This window comes from Vigna angularis, chromosome 5 (assembly GCF_016808095.1).
Source record: "Vigna angularis cultivar LongXiaoDou No.4 chromosome 5, ASM1680809v1, whole genome shotgun sequence".
NCBI lineage: Eukaryota > Viridiplantae > Streptophyta > Magnoliopsida > Fabales > Fabaceae > Vigna > Vigna angularis.
This window is the reverse complement of record NC_068974.1, coordinates 28,684,822-28,704,046: the sequence shown is the minus strand read 5'-3', so window position 1 is coordinate 28,704,046 and position 19,225 is coordinate 28,684,822. Positions and strand designations below refer to the sequence as shown.

The window sequence follows — 19,225 nt, the reverse complement described above, 5'->3', positions numbered from 1 at the left end:
ATTCACAAAAAAATAAAAATAAAAAATTACAATTTATTCAAGTGAAATAATCTACAAAATCATTATTTATTTTCTAGCTTAGAATTCAAATGTTTATGAAGGTGAGAAGTGCAACCAAGTGTTAAAGTTATTATTTGTGAAATTGACCTTAAATTATTCTAAAATGTGTAAATGTTATCTTCTTAAAGCCAATTGGTGTAACATTCTTTCTTAAAATTGACTTCCGGAAAATATATTTTGCAATGTGAAACATTTACCAATGAGAAACAACTTTAAAAAATGTTAAAAAGTTAATATTTTGCAAGAAAAATAATGTGAATTATAGAATTATATATTAATTGAATGATAAATAATAACATTCAATTAATCTTTCTTATTGTTTTTTGAAAAATAAAAATATTGTGATATTATGTGATGCAAAAACTTAAATTTCAATTAAGGTAATATATAAATCAAAATTGTATGGTTGGTAATATTTTTTTTTCAAGTCATTGTATTGGAGAAATGTCAGATTTTTATTGCATGCATGTCACTTTTTAATAGGAATATGTAACCTAATGTTTACAGCAAAAGAATATGAATATATGTAACCTGATATCTATAATGTAAGTACAGTGGTACTGCGTTACATCAATTGTATTTAAAAATATTTATTTTTTTCAAATGATATATAATAAATCAATAAACATTTTAATTTTTGGTATAAAGTTTACTATATATCATGAAATCATATTGATCACATGAATTATTGTTTTTTACTGTTTATTATTTTTCTTAGAAAAAGGATTACCAAAAATCTAAAATGGTATGATATTAACAGCCATAAAGAATGTGCATGTGGCATATACCATTTTTTTAAGTAGGAAGAGCAGTTTGTAACGAACAGAATCACAGAAACCCACTTCTCTCCCATTCCCAACCCAACGGTTTCATTTTCTGGCTCTTTCTCTTCTTCTCTGTGCTCACTCACTGATCAAGAAGCCTTTGGGGTAAACTGAAACTCAAAGATTTCTTCAAAGTTTCGTTCTTTATTCCCGGAAGATCCAAACCCAGCAGCAGATCTCTCTCTTCAGCTCCAATTATGAGGCGAAGGAGCGCAGATTTTCGAAGGCCAGGGAGGAGGAGGCTGCAGGATGTAGTGTGGTTGACATCGTGTATCGTTTTTCTTCTTTTCTTTATTTATATTCTCGCCAAAGGCTCCACCAAAATTGACTCCACTTACCAATTCTCAAGGGTATAAATTATTCAATCACCATATTTTCTTATTCTTGAATTGTTTCTGTTTTTTTTCTTCTTCTGTCAGTTTATAGATTTCTAGTCTTGTTATGGAGAAAAACATGCAAATTGATTCACTTTCAGACTTTTGAGCTCTTCAAGTGTAAAATAGTAATCAATTTAGTTTTAGTGACTTAGGAATAATGATTATGGCCAGTTACGAATAATTGTTTTGTTTGTTTCTGTATCTATCTCATCTTTCTATTAATGCGTATTATCATCAGGGTCATCTTGGTTTTCTTGGATTCATCTGCATGTATCTGTGTGCACTGTGCAGTAAATGACTAGTTTAAACCATGCCAGAATATTTTTGTTCATTGTTTTTTGTGTTTATTGCATGTATTGCTTGGGAGGCGGAAGGATTAAGGGGTGGATTAAATCAAATACATTAAAAGATATTAACTATTAGGGTGTGTGTTCTTAGTTCCCAGTTCCTACCAAACTTATTGGAAAACCTTTCCATTCAATAACAAGAAAAATGTTGTTTCCAACTGTGATTGCATAAAAAGATTATAAAGGTTTTAGTTTCTAATATTGCATTGCTATGGTGAACTTAATGATAACGATTCAGTTTCCATGTCATGGTTGATTTTAGTTCTTGGTGGAGGGGGGAAGGTAATCCGTCATTTGTTTACTGATAAGTTATTGTATGATGTTGTGTAGAGAACTTTCAGGCGTGACAGGGTTATTGAAGGCTTCAATGTTACGGATGAAATGTTAAGCCATGAGTCTGTGACCAGACAAATTAATGATCAAATCTCACTAGCAAAAGCTTTTGTTGTAATTGCAAAAGAAAGTAACAACCACCAATTTGCTTGGGAGTTAACATCTCAGATCCGCATTTCACAGATTTTTCTCTCGAATGCTGCCACGAGACGTACTCCATTAACAATCAAGGAATCACAATATGCAATTCGTGATATGGCCTTATTACTGTTTCAGGCCCACCAGCTCCATTATGACAGTGCAAGCATGATCATGAGACTGAAAGGAAAAATTCAAGCTCTTGAAGAACAGATGAGTTCTGCAAGTGAGAAGAGTTCAAAATATGGACAAATAGCTGCTGAAGAAGTCCCAAAGAGCCTATTTTGCCTTGGTGTCAGGTTGACATCTAAATGGTTCACGAATCTTAGCCTGCAGAAGAGTTTAAAGGACCAAAGACAAGTGGACATTAAACTCAAGGATAATGATCTTTACCACTTCTGTGTCTTTTCTGATAACATTCTTGCTACCTCGGTTGTGATCAATTCCACTTCGATAAATTCCAAAAACCCAGATAAGATTGTTTTTCACCTTGTCACAGATGAAATAAATTACGCTGCAATGAAGGCATGGTTTTCTTTGAACGATTTTCGAGGGGTGACAGTTGAAGTTCAAAGGTTTGAAGACTTCAGCTGGTTGAATGCCTCATACGTTCCTGTGCTTAAGCAGCTACAGGACTCAGAGATACAGAACTATTATTTCAAAGGCAACAATGATGATAACAAAACTCCCATCAAGTTCAGGAATCCGAAATATCTGTCCATGCTTAACCACCTGAGGTTCTACATCCCTGAAGTTTTTCCCGAGCTGAAGAAAGTGGTGTTCCTGGATGATGATGTTGTGGTTCAGAAGGATCTTTCTGATCTTTTTACCATTGATTTGAACGGGAATGTCAATGGAGCCGTTGAGACATGCATGGAGACATTTCATAGATACCATAAATACTTGAACTACACACACCCTCTAATAAGAACACATTTTGACCCTGATGCTTGTGGGTGGGCATTTGGGATGAATGTGTTTGATTTGGTTCAATGGAGGAAAAGGAACGTGACAGGAATCTACCACTATTGGCAAGAAAAGAATGCAGACAGGACATTGTGGAAACTTGGTACATTGCCACCTGGGTTGTTAACCTTCTATGGGCTTACCGAGCCCTTGGATCCATCATGGCATGTGCTGGGTTTTGGCTACACAAATGTTGATCCTCACTTGATAGAAAGAGGGGCTGTTATACACTTCAATGGAAACTCCAAACCGTGGTTGAAGATTGGGATGGAAAGGTACAAGCCTGTGTGGGAAAAGTACGTCGATTATTCTCACCCATTATTGCAACAGTGTAATTTTCATTGATTTTCCACTGCATCATGACGACGGTGGTAGAAAATAGTTATACACATATATAGTAAAGTAACCAATCGTTCTTGATACAACTTTTTAGTTTTGAAGAGTTTGAGAGTCTGTAATCAAAGGTCGAACATCCACCTTAGCATGGCATCAAAGTTTTAAAGATTTATGCCAAGGTCTCCCGAGTAACCATTTTTCATGAAAAAACCAGGTGAGTTTTATATTTTAAGGTTTTGTGGATTAATGTTACGGGATTAGTTAATTCTTCTTTTCAACAAGACTTTCGTTTTCTCCAACGTTAATCCCATATCGTTTAGCTAGAAAATGACGATACCACGAAGTCTTTGGTAGGCAGGGGTATCTCTCGTATCCTTATTGCTCACTCCCTAAAATTTGTCATTCGAATCTCCATGTACGAAAGCATCCATGTATTTTTAGAGTAGCGTTCTTTAAAAATAGAATAAAAAGTTATTATATTTCAAGAATTTAAAAGTTATTGAATGATCTATTTTAAAGGTATCAAGGTTAATCAACCAATTGTTTTGATATGAAATTTCACAATTTCTAAAATATTAAAAAATGTTTAATTTGTTTCAAATCTATTAAATTTTAATTTTCTTAATGGATACAAATATTTGAATTATTACCAAATACACAAAAAAATATTTAAATATTAAATAATAATTAAAAAAATATTAATATTGATGATTTTTTTTCTAATTAATCTTGACTAATATTATCTTTTTAGTCAAAAATTTTTAAATGGTGTGGACAAAGTTTATTTATAATTAGTTGAAATTATTTCCAGTTTTAGGGTTATCTTTACATTATTGAATTTTTTTTCTAACCTTTTTTTTTTATCAATGTAGGCTGATAAATTTTCTCAATTAACATTTATCATAAATAATTGTAACATCCCAAAATTTTACAGTCATCAACTATATACTTAGAATAATCACATATATTAATAATTCAAAACAGTTTTAAACAAAGGGGCACGACAATAACTAATGATGCCGAACGACCCTTACAGTACATAAATAAACGAGCGTTCTCTCAAAAGATAAGGACGAACGGTTTACAAAACAAAGACCGAACGTCCGACTATAACAATCGACAAAAGAGCGCTCGCCCACGGCCGCTCGCTAATCTAACAAAAAAACCGAACGCCTCTACTGTTCGGCCTTCACTTCAACTTCAACGAGGATAACTTCTTTGGTCGTATGGCTCTGCCGACTCCTGTGGTTGGATTAAGCCTAAGGAATACGTGATCGCCAGCTTCGAACTCTAACGGCTTTCTTCTCTTGTCGGCATAGGACTTCTGCCTGCTCCTCGACGTCTTCAATCTCTCCTGGATCAACTTCACTTTCTCAGTTGTCTGCTGGATAAGTTCGGGTCCGGTTAGCACGTTCTCTCCTTCCTGGAACCAACAGAGTGGCGTTCGACATCTTCTACCATAGAGAGCTTCAAACGGTGTCATTCCAATGCTAGCCTGAAAGCTATTATTATACGTGAATTCCACCAGTGGCAAGACTTCATCCCAAACACCTAAGTGATCTAGGACACACGTCCTCAGTAAGTCTTCAAGCGTCTGGATAATCCTTTCCGATTGTCCGTCCGTCTGAGGGTGATAAGCTGAACTCATCTGCAACTTGCTTCCCAACTCACCTTGTAAAGATTGCCAAAACCGAGATGTGAACCTCGTGTCTCGGTCAGAAATTATGCTCGACGGCACTCCATGCAGACGAACAATTTCCCGAATGTACAGTTTGGCCAGATTGGTCATCGACATCTTCAAATTTACTGCCAGGAAATGGGCGCTCTTCGTCAGTCGATCCACGATTACCCAAATTGAGTCATGATTCTTGACCGTGCGGGGCAAATGAGTCACGAAGTCCATTGAAATGCTGTCCCACTTCCATTCGGGAATCTCCAAAGGTTGTAGTAAGCCGCCCGGTCTTTGATACTCCGCTTTGGCACGTTGACAGGTTAAACATGATGCCACAAAACGTGCGACATCACTCTTCATTCCTGGCCACCAGAACGAACGTCGAAGGTCTTGATACATCTTAGTCATGCCAGGGTGTATGCTAAGACGACTATGATGTCCTTCCTCCAAGATAATCCTCTTCAGCTCGCCATCATTAGGAATGCATGTCCGACCCATGTAACGTAACATGCCGTCCGTTCCAGTGTTGAAATGTTTGGCCTGATCCGTACCGAGCGCGCTTAAAATCTTCATCAATTCTTCATCCTCTCGTTGCTTCATCCAGATTCGGTCGAACACATCACTTGTTATCCTCAAGGTGCAGCATTTAATACTGTTCGGCTCCAACTCGAACTACAACCTTAGGTCTCTAAAGCTCTCTACTAGATTGAGTTCTTTCACCATCATAGCTGAAACATGAACTGACTTCCTGCTTAGTGCGTCCGCTACTACGTTAGCCTTACCCGGATGGTAGAGCAACTCAAACTCATAATCTTTTAGAAACTCAAGCCACCTCCTTTGCCTCATGTTTAATTCCTTTTGATCGAAGAGGTACTTGAGGCTCTTGTGATCACTGAAAACCTGAAAGGTCGCTCCGTACAGATGATGTCTCCAAATTTTCAAAGCAAAAACGACCGCTGCCAGCTCTAGGTCGTGTGTCGGATAGTTCCTCTCGTGAATTTTCAGTTGTCGAGAGGCATAAGCCACTGCTCGTTTCTCTTGCATCAGCACACAACCCAAACCTTGATGAGAGGCATCGCAGTAGACTTCGAATGGTTTGGCAGTGTTTGGAATCACTAAAACTGGAGCGCTCGTTAACTTCCGCTTAAGCTCCTGGAAACTCTCTTCACACCGATCGGTCCAAGCGAACGGGTGATCCTTGCGTGTGAGCTGTGTTAGTGGTGCTACTATCTTAGCAAAACCTTCAATAAAACGCCTATAGTAGCCTGCAAGACCAACGAAGCTCCGAACTTCTGTAATCGAACGAGGACTCGTCCACTCCAGAACCGCTCGTACCTTTGTCGGGTCCACAGAAATTCCTTCGGCTGACACAACATGCCCCAAGAACTGCACGCTCTTCATCCAAAATTCACACTTTGACAACTTGGCGTACAATTCCTTCTCCTTCAACACCCCAAGCACGACCCGCAAATGTTCCTCATGTTCTTCATGGCTCTTGGAGTAAATCAGGATGTCATCAATGAAGACCACTACGAACTTGTCCAGGTAGGGTCGGAATATCCGGTTCATGTAATCCATGAAGATCGCTGGCGCGTTCGTTACTCCGAACGGCATTACCACATACTCATAATGCCCATAACGAGACCTAAAGGCTGTCTTCTGAATGTCACCTTCCTTCACACGTATTTGATGATAGCCCGAACGTAAGTCAATCTTTGAGAATACGCTCGCTCCCTGCAACTGATCCAGCAGATCGTCAATACGCGGAAGTGGATACTTGTTCTTGATAGTAAGCTTATTAAGCTGTCGGTAGTCAATGCAAAGCCTGGAGCTGCCATCCTTCTTCTTCACTAACAATACAGGCGCTCCCCAAGGCGATACGCTCGGCCTGATGAACTGCTTGTCCAATAATTCTTCTATCTGCTTCTTGAGCTCAACCAACTCAGCAGGCGACATTTTATATGGTTGAACCGATATTGGCGCTGCTGTCGTCACCAGGTCGATCGTAAATTCGACCTCACGAACAGGAGGCAGTCCAGGTATCTCGTCTGGAAAAACTTCAGGAAACTCTTCTATGACCGATCGTCCTTCGCACTGCTCATCCTGCGACGATCGTTCCCACTTCACTCCTTCCATTTCCTCGTCTGAGTGCGTCATTATCAGGAAGCAGTAGGCGCCCTCTACTATATCCTCCTTCAGCTGACCGAGCGTCACTGATAACTCCTCTTCTCCTTCATCTGGAAAGACTAATTCTTTCTTACCACAGTCTATGAGAATGCGGTTGGTGGCCAACCAATCCATCCCCAAGATTACCTCTAAGTCTTGAAGAGGCAAGCAGATGAGATTGACTTTGAATCTACGCCCCTCAACTTCTATAGTACATCTAAAGCAACCAGTAGATGTTCTAATCCCACCAGCCGCTGGGGTCGACACCACCAAGTCGAACTGTAATTCACTCTCCACTAACCCCAGCCTCTCAACGCATGCCTTCGATATGAAGGAATGTGTTGCCCCCGAATCATATAACACGCAGCAAGGTTTTCCAAATAGCAAACAATTACCGATGATGAGTGTACCTGAACTCGCTGCTTCCGCACCCGTGATTGCATATACACGCCCCACAGCTTGGGCTCGACCACCTCTCCCTTGCTGAGTCCTTCCAGCGTTCGGCGGTCTCATCACTGCACGTCCGCCCATATTACACTCGTTCTCCAGGTGGCCATGTCTTCTACAACGAGTGCAATATTTTACTCCTGCCAGTTGAGGACAAGTTGACTTGAAATGGGGTCCTCCGCACTGAAAACATCTGACCGGCCCCGGTTGATTTGCTTGTCCAGCAACTACCATAGCTTGCGAACCACTCGACTGAGCTGGACGAGAGTATGGGGTCCTGTTCCGATTCATGGTAGGTCTCGACAGAATTGGTCCTCTTGATGCCTGTTGTTTCTTCTGTTGTTCCGCATCAGCCATATTTTTTTTCTAACACCTTAGCCCTCTCAACCATGGCTGGGAACGTACGGATACATAGGCTGGAGATTAATACTTTGAGATCGCTCCTCAATCCGTTCTCAAATTTTCTACATTGCCACACTTCACTGGTGGCCATAGTATTGAATCTGACGAGATGTTTGAACTTATTGGTGTACTCCGAGACGGACATACTCCCCTGAACCAGTTGTAGAAACTCCACCTCTTTTGCAAACCGTACGCTGTCGGGGAAGTATTCTTCATAAAACTTGTTTCTAAATACTTCCCAGGTGATCGGTTGTTGTGCGTCTGTAAGAATAGCTCTCGCGCTCGACCACCAATGGCTCGCTTCTCCAGTCAATAAATATTCAGCGTACGCCAATCTATTTTCATCAGGGCATCGTTTGGCATTGAAGATCTTCTGTAGGTCCCTCATCCACTGGTCCGCTTCGTCTGGGGGGCCCTTACCACTGAACTTAGCCGGATGGTGTTGGAGGAAACTCTCCAAGCTCCATTCAGTAGTAGGCGGGGCAGCGTTGGAAGAAGACGCCCCTGAATTATGCCTAGTTGCTGCTAAGATCTCCATCAGTTGTCTTTGTGTAGCTTCAGAGTTGGCACGTGAAGCTTCCAAACTCTGCATGGCACTCTGATTCTGCTGCATTAGAGTGGCATTTTGTTCCATCAACGTCGTGTTTTGTTGCTGTAAGCGGTCTATCAACGTCTCCAACAACCTAGCGTTGTTGGACGCATCAGGCTCGTTAGGCTGCGGGGGAGGAGGAAGTCTAGGCGCCATTGTTCTCTGGACCAGAGAAAACGAATGTTAGTCATGTCTAAGAGTTAAAACAATAACTCGTCAAACACACAACAAGCACACAGCAAAAACGCAATGTACTCATAACCTACAGCGTCCTTAAAAGAACAAAACTGCTCTGATACCAATAATGTAACATCCCAAAATTTTACAGTCATCAACTATATACTTAGAATAATCACATATATTAATAATTCAAAACAGTTTTAAACAAAGGGGCACGACAATAACTAATGATGCCGAACGACCCTTACAGTACATAAATAAACGAGCGTTCTCTCAAAAGATAAGGACGAACGGTTTACAAAACAAAGACCGAACGTCCGACTATAACAATCGACAAAAGAGCGCTCGCCCACGGCCGCTCGCTAATCTAACAAAAAAACCGAACGCCTCTACTGTTCGGCCTTCACTTCAACTTCAACGAGGTTGGCGTCCTCCAAATTTTCTTCTTCCAGTAACTCTTCCAGTAACGCCTCTCCATCTGCTCACATCCACCCGGATGATCATTGCATAGACAAGACGAAGGTTCAAGGATGAACGACAACACAAGAAAGAGACACAGGGTAAGCTTATTGAATTTAATTCAATGCCAAAACATACATTTCATATTTTCCAAATACAGCAAGTAAGTTCACAACATATATTCATTCCATTCATACGTAAATTTCATCCAAAAATCCTGATACTAGACGACCGTCCGGACTGTATGAATTCTGTGTAGCTACGACGTCCGTGCGCCCAGGTGGGATAGCTGGAATACTCATCAGCCGCCACCTGAGGTTAGTCCGTTCTGTCCAAGTTACAGTTATGGACTAAGACCTCCTGCCATTCCCACACATGACATACTCCTCTCTACTTGAGGACGAGCACTCACGGAATATCAGGATGACCCGCCAGCTAAGCTTGCCACATTCATACTTTACAAATCTCAATTTTCATTCAAGAGTCGTTCCTCCCTGGAACGCTCGTTCAAATCCACAATCACAATTTCAGTTCTCACAGTGTTCGCACATCTTAATTCATCCTCTTAATTACATTCTCATTCTATGTTTCACTTTCTTAAAAATACGACGTTCAGCCCCCTTCATAATGAGGACAACCGTGGAGAACAAAACCGAAGAATTTACTCCGTTCCAAAACAGAATAGAACCAATTACCAAATAGATGGACGACCTGTATTAACCAAGGTTACCCGACACTGTCGGTCGACACCGATGGATGATCTGTAGTCACAAGGTGATCGACACAGTAGGTCGACACAGATAGATGATCTGTAGTCACAAGGTGATCGACACAGTAGGTCGACACAGATAGATGATCTGTAGTCACAAGGTGATCGACACAGTAGGTCGACACAGATAGATGATCTGTAGTCACAAGGTGATCGACACAGTAGGTCGACACAGATAGATGATCTGTAGTCAAAAAGGTGGTCGACATGGTAGGTCGACACAGATGGAAGATCTGTAATAACAAAGGTGATCGACACTGCTCATTATGAGCTCTAAGTAAAGGATCGACACAGCTCAACCTCGACCAGAAATCTTCCCGAATGAAAGTATTTCAATTCAAAGAGTTTTACTAGAACACCAAACAGTCAAGAACCGTTTAATGTCGGACGTACGTTATCATAGAAAAGTTCATATTCCAGTTTCACTTACATTCACTCGTTTCTCAGCATACATATATTTTTCATATTTTCAAATACTCATATCCACTCATACTTATGATCATATACCAACAATCAAATAACACAGTTCATACTTCATGCGACACACAAAATGTTCATACAGTACACGACAACCATACGAATTAAATTTAATAAGCTTCCCTTACCTGGATCAGAAGTGAACGTCCTAACTCAGGGTGTTTGGTTCGTACGCTAACAGTTCTCTATTCTCACAGGATCACTTAACTCTTCCAACCCGATCTAACCATAAAAACCAAGAAATATTAAGAACTTAACCCCTCATGCAACCAGAATCTGGCTTTGCATGCGACAGAAAACACTCGACAGGAAGAGAGACTTACCAGTATCAGAACGTTGAGGTGATCGGTTCAAAACGAAGCTCACGACACCAGGAATGGTTCTACGGTTTCTGAATCGTGAACGGAGAAGAGAAAGAAGGAGTTTCAGTAGAGAGAAGGTAGAGGTTTCTAGAGAGAAAAGGTGAAGAATATGGAAAGTTAGAATCTGAGGAAGAAGAAGAGTGCATGCAAAGAGTGATGCGGACTTCAGAAAAATCATTTTTGTTTAAAAACCAACGTCCGTTCTCTTGCTGCCACTTGTCTTCCACTACTGATTTAGGAACATTCCCTCACGACACCTGGCAGTCGCATGCAGAGTGGGTGGGATGGCGTGTAAGTGGAGGTGCACGTGTGGCGAGGTGCATTTATGGGAGTACAGTGGTGACTCAGCACAATAATAATTGGGACGTGACAATAATCCTAATTAATACTTGCTAAAAGTTTTTTCTCCGTTAATGTTAATATAAAATAATTCTAACATATTATTGATAATAATAACATTAATATCATTGTAAAAGAAATTATTATATTACATCAACAATAAAAATAGTTACGAGAAATGTCAATGGAATGACATTAATTTATAAAGAAATAGTTTCTTTGAACAACAAATAATCCTAACAAGTTAAATAAAAAATAAATCTTATCAACATAAAAAAAAATAACTCTTATCATCTCAGCAATATCTTAATCTTAAATAATATCTTAATGTTTGTCAAATCAACAACTTCTAATCAAATTTAAATTAAAAAAGTTATATAAAGAACACAAAATTCCTTTTAATATTTAAAATAAAAATTAAAAATATTTATTTCTGATTAATTACTTTTATAAGATTCTATTATTTCAATAATTACTTTTAGGTTATATGAAAATTAGTATACTAATATGGTGATGAAGAGTTTAGTATGCACGTTGATTGGAACTAATTTCACCCAACTATAACATTACTAAAAGAAAAAGTTAAATCTTTATATAATATTTGCTATTTTTGTTAATTTGTTTTTTTTATTGAGTGGACAATCCCTTCACTCTCACATTCTATTGTTTAAATATTCTTCTATCAGTAATGTTTAACTACACTTCTCCCTTATTCAACCATTGGGAGTGTTTGCATGTATGCTTGAATTATTTCTTTGTCCAATTGTCGTCAAATCCAAAGTTTAAAACAAATTGTTATTCCGTTAGATTCGACCTTTTTTTTTATTTTTAATTTATTATAAACATTCCCATCAAGTATTAGGAGTTTTTGTAGATAAATATGGATAGATTTTAGTCTAACTTCTTCCTCAAATCCAAAGTTTAAAACAAAATGTAGTATTTCTTTCCTTGTTATAAAAACAAATACACTTTAGTTTGATTTGAATTGGTTTGTTTCTGCATTGATTATGAACAATCTTATCATGTATTTTTATCAAAACAACTTACGTTAGGCGTATACTTGAAAATTTTATTAAAAAGAAAAAAGAAAAAAAAATGAAAGAAAAATACAGAAGGATCATATATGCTGTTACATAAAAAATTTATTAAAAAGAAATGAAAGAAAAATATGGAAGGATGATATCATGTATAGTAAAATAATATCTAGAGTGATTCTCCCTGCACCTCACAGTCTTCGTCTTGTACCTCCAAAATACATTTTAATTCCAAGTATACCCTTGTCACAGTCAACGAGAATATTTTGGATTTTTAAAAAGTTGACTGAAGCTCTGTCGCATCTCAAACTCAAACTCAAACTCTACACCCCCTTTCAAAATCACTCCTCCCTCTTTTTGTCTCCCTCCTCCTCTGCCATTCTTCTCTCCCCCGTATCCTCTACCACCGCCCTCCCTCTTGTGCCAACGTTCGTCCGTCCAGGTTAGTACCCTTCGTGCATCTGCTTTGTTTCCTGTCATACATGCATGTGCTTGGTTGGGGTATTCAGTTCGTGTTCGTCACCGCACGCTGCTTAAACGCATGCTGCTTAAACGTCGTTCGTCACAGACTTCCACAGTTGGAAGTGCGGTGGAGAGAAACCGCATTTCGATCTGCGGAAAGCGGCCAGACTAACCGCACATGGAAGTGCGTTAGTTGTTGCCGGATTTCAAATTGCGTTAGGTTTTTGAAAGGTTTTTTAATTCTTATTATTAGGTTAGTATATTTATTTTATTAGGTTTTATTTTTATTAGCTTAGTATAATAAATTTAATTTTTTATGTTAGTATTTAAATAAAATGTTTTCTTTTAATATATTTTGAATTATTTTATTTGTTTGTTAAATTTTGTTGAATTTTTTATTTTTGAACATATTACTATTTTCGTAATATAAATTTTTATTATGTATTTAATTTTATTTAAGTTTTTTTATTTTTTATGAAATTGAAATAATTATTAAATTGTTTTTTGAATTAAATAATAATAATTATTCGTAAATTTTGTTAAATATTATTTTGGATTTATTTGTAATTATTTAATTATTATATATGTAATTTTTTTTGGAATATTATATTCTTTGATTACTTATTATTTGTTTGAATATTTTTGATTCATATTTTACATAATTAATTCATTCTTTGACTAATAATACACTGCCTAATGACTAAGCATAATCCATGAACAAGAAATTTAAAATAAAAAATCATAACATAAAACAAGAAATTTAAAATAAAAAATAATACCATAATACAAAAAAACATGAAAGAAAAAAAGCATGCACGAATATAATAAAAAAACATGAAAGAAAAAAAAACATGAAATAAAGAAAAAAAGAAATAAAGAAAAAAAGAAAAAAAAAGCATGGAGAAAAAAGATATAACAAACGCACTTCAAAGTGCGGCTAAAAAATATGAAACGCACTTCGAAGTGCGGCAACTAGTTTCCGCAGCTCGAAGTGCGGTTAGGAGATTCCGCGAAACGTACCTCTCTTCTTCCTCTCGCCGAACAATGTCACAACAGCACCACCACCACCAGCACTACCAAGCACTACCAGGGAGGGAATGATAACTACCAACTCAGTACACTAAAGGAGTGAAAAAATAACAAACAATGCTTGCCATGCTACAGTGAAAATGAAGAAGACGGCTGCACCTTAGGGTTTATACCCAAAAGAAATTTTAGTTGTTGGCAGTTACGAAAATGGTTGGTGGTTAAGAAACATTAATTCATTAATTAAGTTTTGACTTTTTATTAAATGAAGGGTAAAAAAGTAAAATTGGGGGTGGAGGATGAAGGCAGAGGTGCAGGAAGAATGACTCTAATATCTATTATGAAAAAAAAAACTCACAATTTTCTTCATAAATATTATTTCATATTTTTAATTTCATACACCAAAATAGACAAATTTCTCTTCTTATTTAAAAAAATTATCATTAATCAATCATCTCACATTTTAAACAAAAGACCTTAATTTTTAGAAGTTTTTATTTTGGAAGATTTAATATGAATTTTATTTGGCCTATCTCTATCGAGTTTCCTTTAAGTTTGAATCGATTTATCATCCTCTTCAGTATTAGAATTTTTCCTTCATCAAGCATATTAGTTCATTTATAAACTATTTTCAATTCCTCTACAAAACGAGTCTTCTTAGATGTCAAATGATTATAAATTGTTGCTAAGCTACTATATGTTAATCTAATTATTATAAACCTTGCAAACTATTCATAATGAAAGTGACATCCACCAAAGAAAACATATCAGTCAAGAAATCAAATTCCACTTATATTTCACTAATTAGATTCTTAAAAAGAGAAGATCGATTCAAAATACAAAAATTATCACGATTAACTACCACCAGCAGACTGTGACTAAACAATAAATCACGTTTAACTACCAATACTTTAAAGAAAAGCCATGAATGCAAACTCAACGTTGAGTTTTATGAAACTAAAGATAAATTATTTTGTTAAAAAAAAACAACAAAAAATGTGAAGAGATAAATTTCAAGCTTTAACCATCAAAATCTTTTACATGTCTTCTAAAGAAGAAAAACAAACTTATACAACCCTTGACCAAGTATAATTATCTTCCATGGATTCAAATGCTTTCAAACCACATCAAATTTTTATAAAGTCTGTACAAGGTTTATCTTTTTTGTTAATAAAATATACCTATATAAATAATATTTTCACTCCTTCAAACAAATTAAGATAAATTTATTTAAAAATATGCATATAGACCAAATATCTCTTTATATAAGAATAAGGTAATTAAGATAAAATAATATCATACACATTGTTAATGATTCTCAGCACATAGAAATTTTTGTAGTCACACATTTAAAAAACATTTAAAAAAAAATTATTTTCCATAATCTTAATCTTGTAAGCAATTTAAAATAATATAAAACCTCATATAAGAATTCATATCTATATCTCACCAACTTTTTATCTTAACATGTATTTTTCACTTTTTCTTTTTTTTAACAGTTTCGCTTAATTTAATCCATTTTTTCTCTCACATCTTTGATTTCACATAACTTTTTCAGATTCTTTGGGATTAAATTGTTATGGCCTTTTTAATCATCCTTCCTTTTCTGAACTTGCTAAGTTTTTCAATCATGTATATTAATATTAAAATGGAAAATAATTATTGACTTTTAATTATTTTAGTTTATAATATTGTCAACTACTCTACATACATTAAATTTTTAAGCATTATATAAAAATATTTTGTTTTCCTTATAATTTAAGTAGGGAAATGGTAATTGAAAATTAGAAAAAAATTTCTTAAAATTCCAAAGTTAGAAAGAAGAGCAGAGTTCACAAAAGCTTGAAGTTCTTTGTTGGCTAATACTTGGCTCCATGCTTTCAGTTTCACCACTTTGTTCAAAACAAAACATCACTTTCCCCTTTTTGCCTCCAATCAACCACCACTTTCTAACATACTACTACACCTTTTAAATATGTTCTTTTATTATCCCATAAATGCTACAATATCAGCTGTGCTCATCGATATTATCTATGATCCCATTTCGGTATAAAGATTAGGACAATGCCACTCTAACCTCACACTTAAACATAATTACTATCTTCATTTAGGGTACTTTTTCTTTTTATTTATATAACTTAAATTTATGAGATTTTTTTTTTAAATTTACTTCAGTACAAATATAAAAGTGTTAACTAGTTAAAGATTAAGTAAAAAGTAAGTCATAATTGATAAAAGTTAATTAATATTAATTTCAACTTATAAAATATATAAATAAAATATTTTTTAATTTATATTGGAAAAGTTTATTTACAATTTATTCATAAAACTAATTACAAACGTTAAAAAGAATCCATTACCAATATTTCCAAAATAACACCATATATATCAAAGTGAGACATTTTTTTCCTGTTTTATGATTTTCGAAATGAACTCTTATCTTAATGATTGCTTGGAGCAAACAATTAATTATATTATAAAAGACGATAAACTTTCCTTATGTAATTTTTTCTCTCTCTCTCTTTCGTCAAGAACAGAGATGATGATTAAATGAATAATTTAAAACTGACGGGAAGAGAAAACAGAGGAATCCCTTCCACTTGTGCCGGCGCATTTCTCTGTATTAATATTTTGCCGCGCCATTTTCATGCCCCACTTTTACCAACGTTGCACTCACACGTTAAAACTTCATCTGTTCTGTTTTTTTTTTCTGTTCTGTTTTTTCTTTCTGTTCTGTTTTCAAATCCATTTTTTCATCAGATTTTTCTTTTGTTCTTTCGTTTTCTTCTTTCAATGAAGAGCGATTCCAATGGCTCTGTCTCTCCTTATTCTCCCAAACCCAGAACCCGTCTCGTCAGTTCTCGGTTCATGTCTCCAAACTCGACCGCTTCGCCTGAACCTGGTTCAGGCTCCCCGCTCGGCCGGTTCAACCGATTGGCGAGGAAAGACTCCACCACTCTCGCCGATCACATTGGCAACGAGAGGCTCAAAGAAAGGGAAGAACACCACCAACATCAGAATAAGAAACCCACAAACAGAACAGGCTCTGTTTTTTCTGCTCTCACGAAACAGAGAAGCTGCAGGGAGTTCAGAAACAACACCAATTGCTTAGAAGAAAACGATCAAGATCGAGAAGTTGTTGGTAGAACCACGAAGAATGGTGTCTCCGGAAAGTCTCCTTCTCCTTCTCCTGTGGTGAAGAAACCAAGTTCTTATTTTGATCCAGCGAGACACTCTCTGGATGAGAACACCTTTAAGGGAAGCTTTATTTGTGCTCAGAATTCAATTGATTCGGAATCGGAAAATACGAGTTTGGATTCTGTTCCTCTGGAAAGAACATTGAGTTCGAGGAAATTGGGTAGGGAGGTTTCTTCTAAGTACATGGCAGCGTGTGGCAGAAGAGGAGAAGCTTCCGATTCAGACCCTCTGTCTTTTGATGATTCATGGATGATGAAGAAGAATATCACCCAGAAAGCGGTGAAGAAGGCTAATTCGCTTATTGGGTACATGAGTTCCAAGTCTCAGTGGGCATTGTCTCCAGGGAGATCAGGATCACCGCCTTTGTCTTTGGAAAGCAAGGATAAGCCATTGTCGTTTTCGAGCTTGAAGCCTCCACACAAGCGAGTGGAGAAGATTCTGAGCATGGGTTTTGATCTCTTCAGGACTAAGAAATCTTTTTCTACGAGTGAGGTGATTCATCAGTTGCGCCTGCTTCATAACCGGTTGATCCAATGGCGGTTCACAAATGCTAGAGCTCACACTGTCAATCACTCCATGTCTCTTCAGGCTCAGGTATTGCTCACACTATTCAATTTTGTATAGTTTGCCACTCATATATAGAACATAGATCTGTCAGAGATGGTTGATTCAGTTCACTTTGGAGAAACTGACTTTATTTACCACTTCATTAAACAACTTTCGAAAAAATAAAATGGAGTTTCATAGTCACAGTGAGTTTTAAAAGTTTTAACAGATCAATCAAAATCATCCTTACAATAATGTAAACTGATTTAAGATAGCTATTATGAATGTAAATTTACACTTTGCTATATATGGCTATATCTGATTAAACAACATTATTTGTTCTATATTTAGCTTAAACAATTATCATTCTTTGGATAATGATTTAAAATTTTGTGTGTTATGGAATGGTTTTATATTGAATATCTAACGAGGTTAATGTTTTCGTGAATTGTTATCCATACATTTAGAGCAATTTGATAAACGTTTGGGATGGTTTGACCAAGTTGCGGCATTCGGTGATGCAAAAGAAGATACAGGTTGAGAGAGAAAAACTCAAGATGAAGCTAAATTTTGTATTGCATTCTCAGGTGAGTGTAGTGATTTATATCAAAGATGAATATTGAATTGATTAAAAGATATTGTAATTGAGATATTAGTATTATTTTTAGTCATTTGTGTATTATGGGTTGGTAGATGAAGTTGTTGGAAACGTGGGGATGCATGGAGAGACAACATTTAGCTGCAATTACCACAATGAGAGAGTGTTTGCATTATGTTGTATGCAAAGTTCCTCTCTTGGAAGGGGCAAAGGTAAGTTCAAATGTTATTTTTTACTATGAAAAGATATGATACTATTTATTGTATTTTTTCTTTTACTTCACTGTATTTAAATTCATACATAATCAATACAGATCATATTATTCAATACTTTTTTTTCTATCCTTATTTACAGGTGGATATACCATTAGTATCCATTGCTCAGCGTTATGCATCTGATCTAACAGATTCCATTGTGTCAGTGTTATCTAGTTTTTCACCTTTGGTATGTTTGGTAACGTTAAACTACGATTGATATTATCTAGTGAAAACTTAGAATTGAAATTGAAGTTGAGATTTCTTCATAATCAGGCTTATAAAACATCGGAGTTGATATCAAAGTTAGCAAGAATTGTTGCGGAAGAGAAATTGCTCTTACAAGAATTTAATGATGTGTTCCATGACATATGTGTTCTTGAGGTAACTAAATTTCTAATTTTTTCATGAAATTTATCTTTTTGATGGAACAAATAAGAAGAAAAAGAAGTTCTATTTCATTGGGATTCTATCATATCATAGAAGATATGTGTTTTAGTTAATTTTGTAGCAAACTAGAAAACTTGTGTTTATTTATTACTTAGGCATAAGATATTTTACTGACTTATTTATTGATTGATCTTGACCATGTGTTGACAGCTTAAAGAAAGGAGCCTAGTCTGCAGTCTCATTCAACTTGAATGTTAAAAAAGAAATATATGAAAGCTGCAATTAGTGTCAAAAGATGACTTGGTAGGTATTGAAGTACATAGTTGATCAGGAAAATTAACAAATGTAAAAACTACAAATAAAATTCAATGGTAACAAACTAAGGAGTATTGTATATAGAGGCTGTTAACATAGAATTAGCATTTGTTCGTACAATGATTCTACCTCCATAATTAGATTATTTTTTGGCTGAGC

At 36.1% G+C, this 19,225-nt stretch overlaps 3 protein-coding genes across 3 annotated transcripts; 2 read left to right on the top strand and 1 right to left on the bottom strand.

The window, feature by feature from the left end:
* The first annotated feature begins 870 nt into the window (after positions 1-870).
* Positions 871-3,620, top strand: LOC108339972 (probable galacturonosyltransferase 10). Its single transcript, XM_017577206.2, has 2 exons — positions 871-1,234; positions 1,939-3,620. The coding sequence occupies exons 1-2, from the start codon at positions 1,082-1,084 to the stop codon at positions 3,388-3,390; spliced, it is 1,605 nt and encodes a 534-aa protein (XP_017432695.1). The 5' UTR covers positions 871-1,081; the 3' UTR covers positions 3,391-3,620.
* Positions 3,621-4,570: 950 nt separating this feature from the next.
* LOC108339348 (uncharacterized) lies at positions 4,571-7,957 on the bottom strand. Its single transcript, XM_017576488.2, has 3 exons — positions 5,928-7,957; positions 5,053-5,291; positions 4,571-4,932 (listed from the first exon to the last, which is right to left on the bottom strand). The coding sequence occupies exons 1-3, from the start codon at positions 7,955-7,957 to the stop codon at positions 4,571-4,573; spliced, it is 2,631 nt and encodes an 876-aa protein (XP_017431977.2).
* Positions 7,958-16,339: 8,382 nt separating this feature from the next.
* Positions 16,340-19,225, top strand: LOC108339347 (QWRF motif-containing protein 3-like). The gene is made up of 6 exons (XM_052878538.1): positions 16,340-17,557; positions 17,977-18,096; positions 18,203-18,319; positions 18,462-18,551; positions 18,638-18,745; positions 18,962-19,225. The coding sequence occupies exons 1-6, from the start codon at positions 16,559-16,561 to the stop codon at positions 19,007-19,009; spliced, it is 1,482 nt and encodes a 493-aa protein (XP_052734498.1). The 5' UTR covers positions 16,340-16,558; the 3' UTR covers positions 19,010-19,225.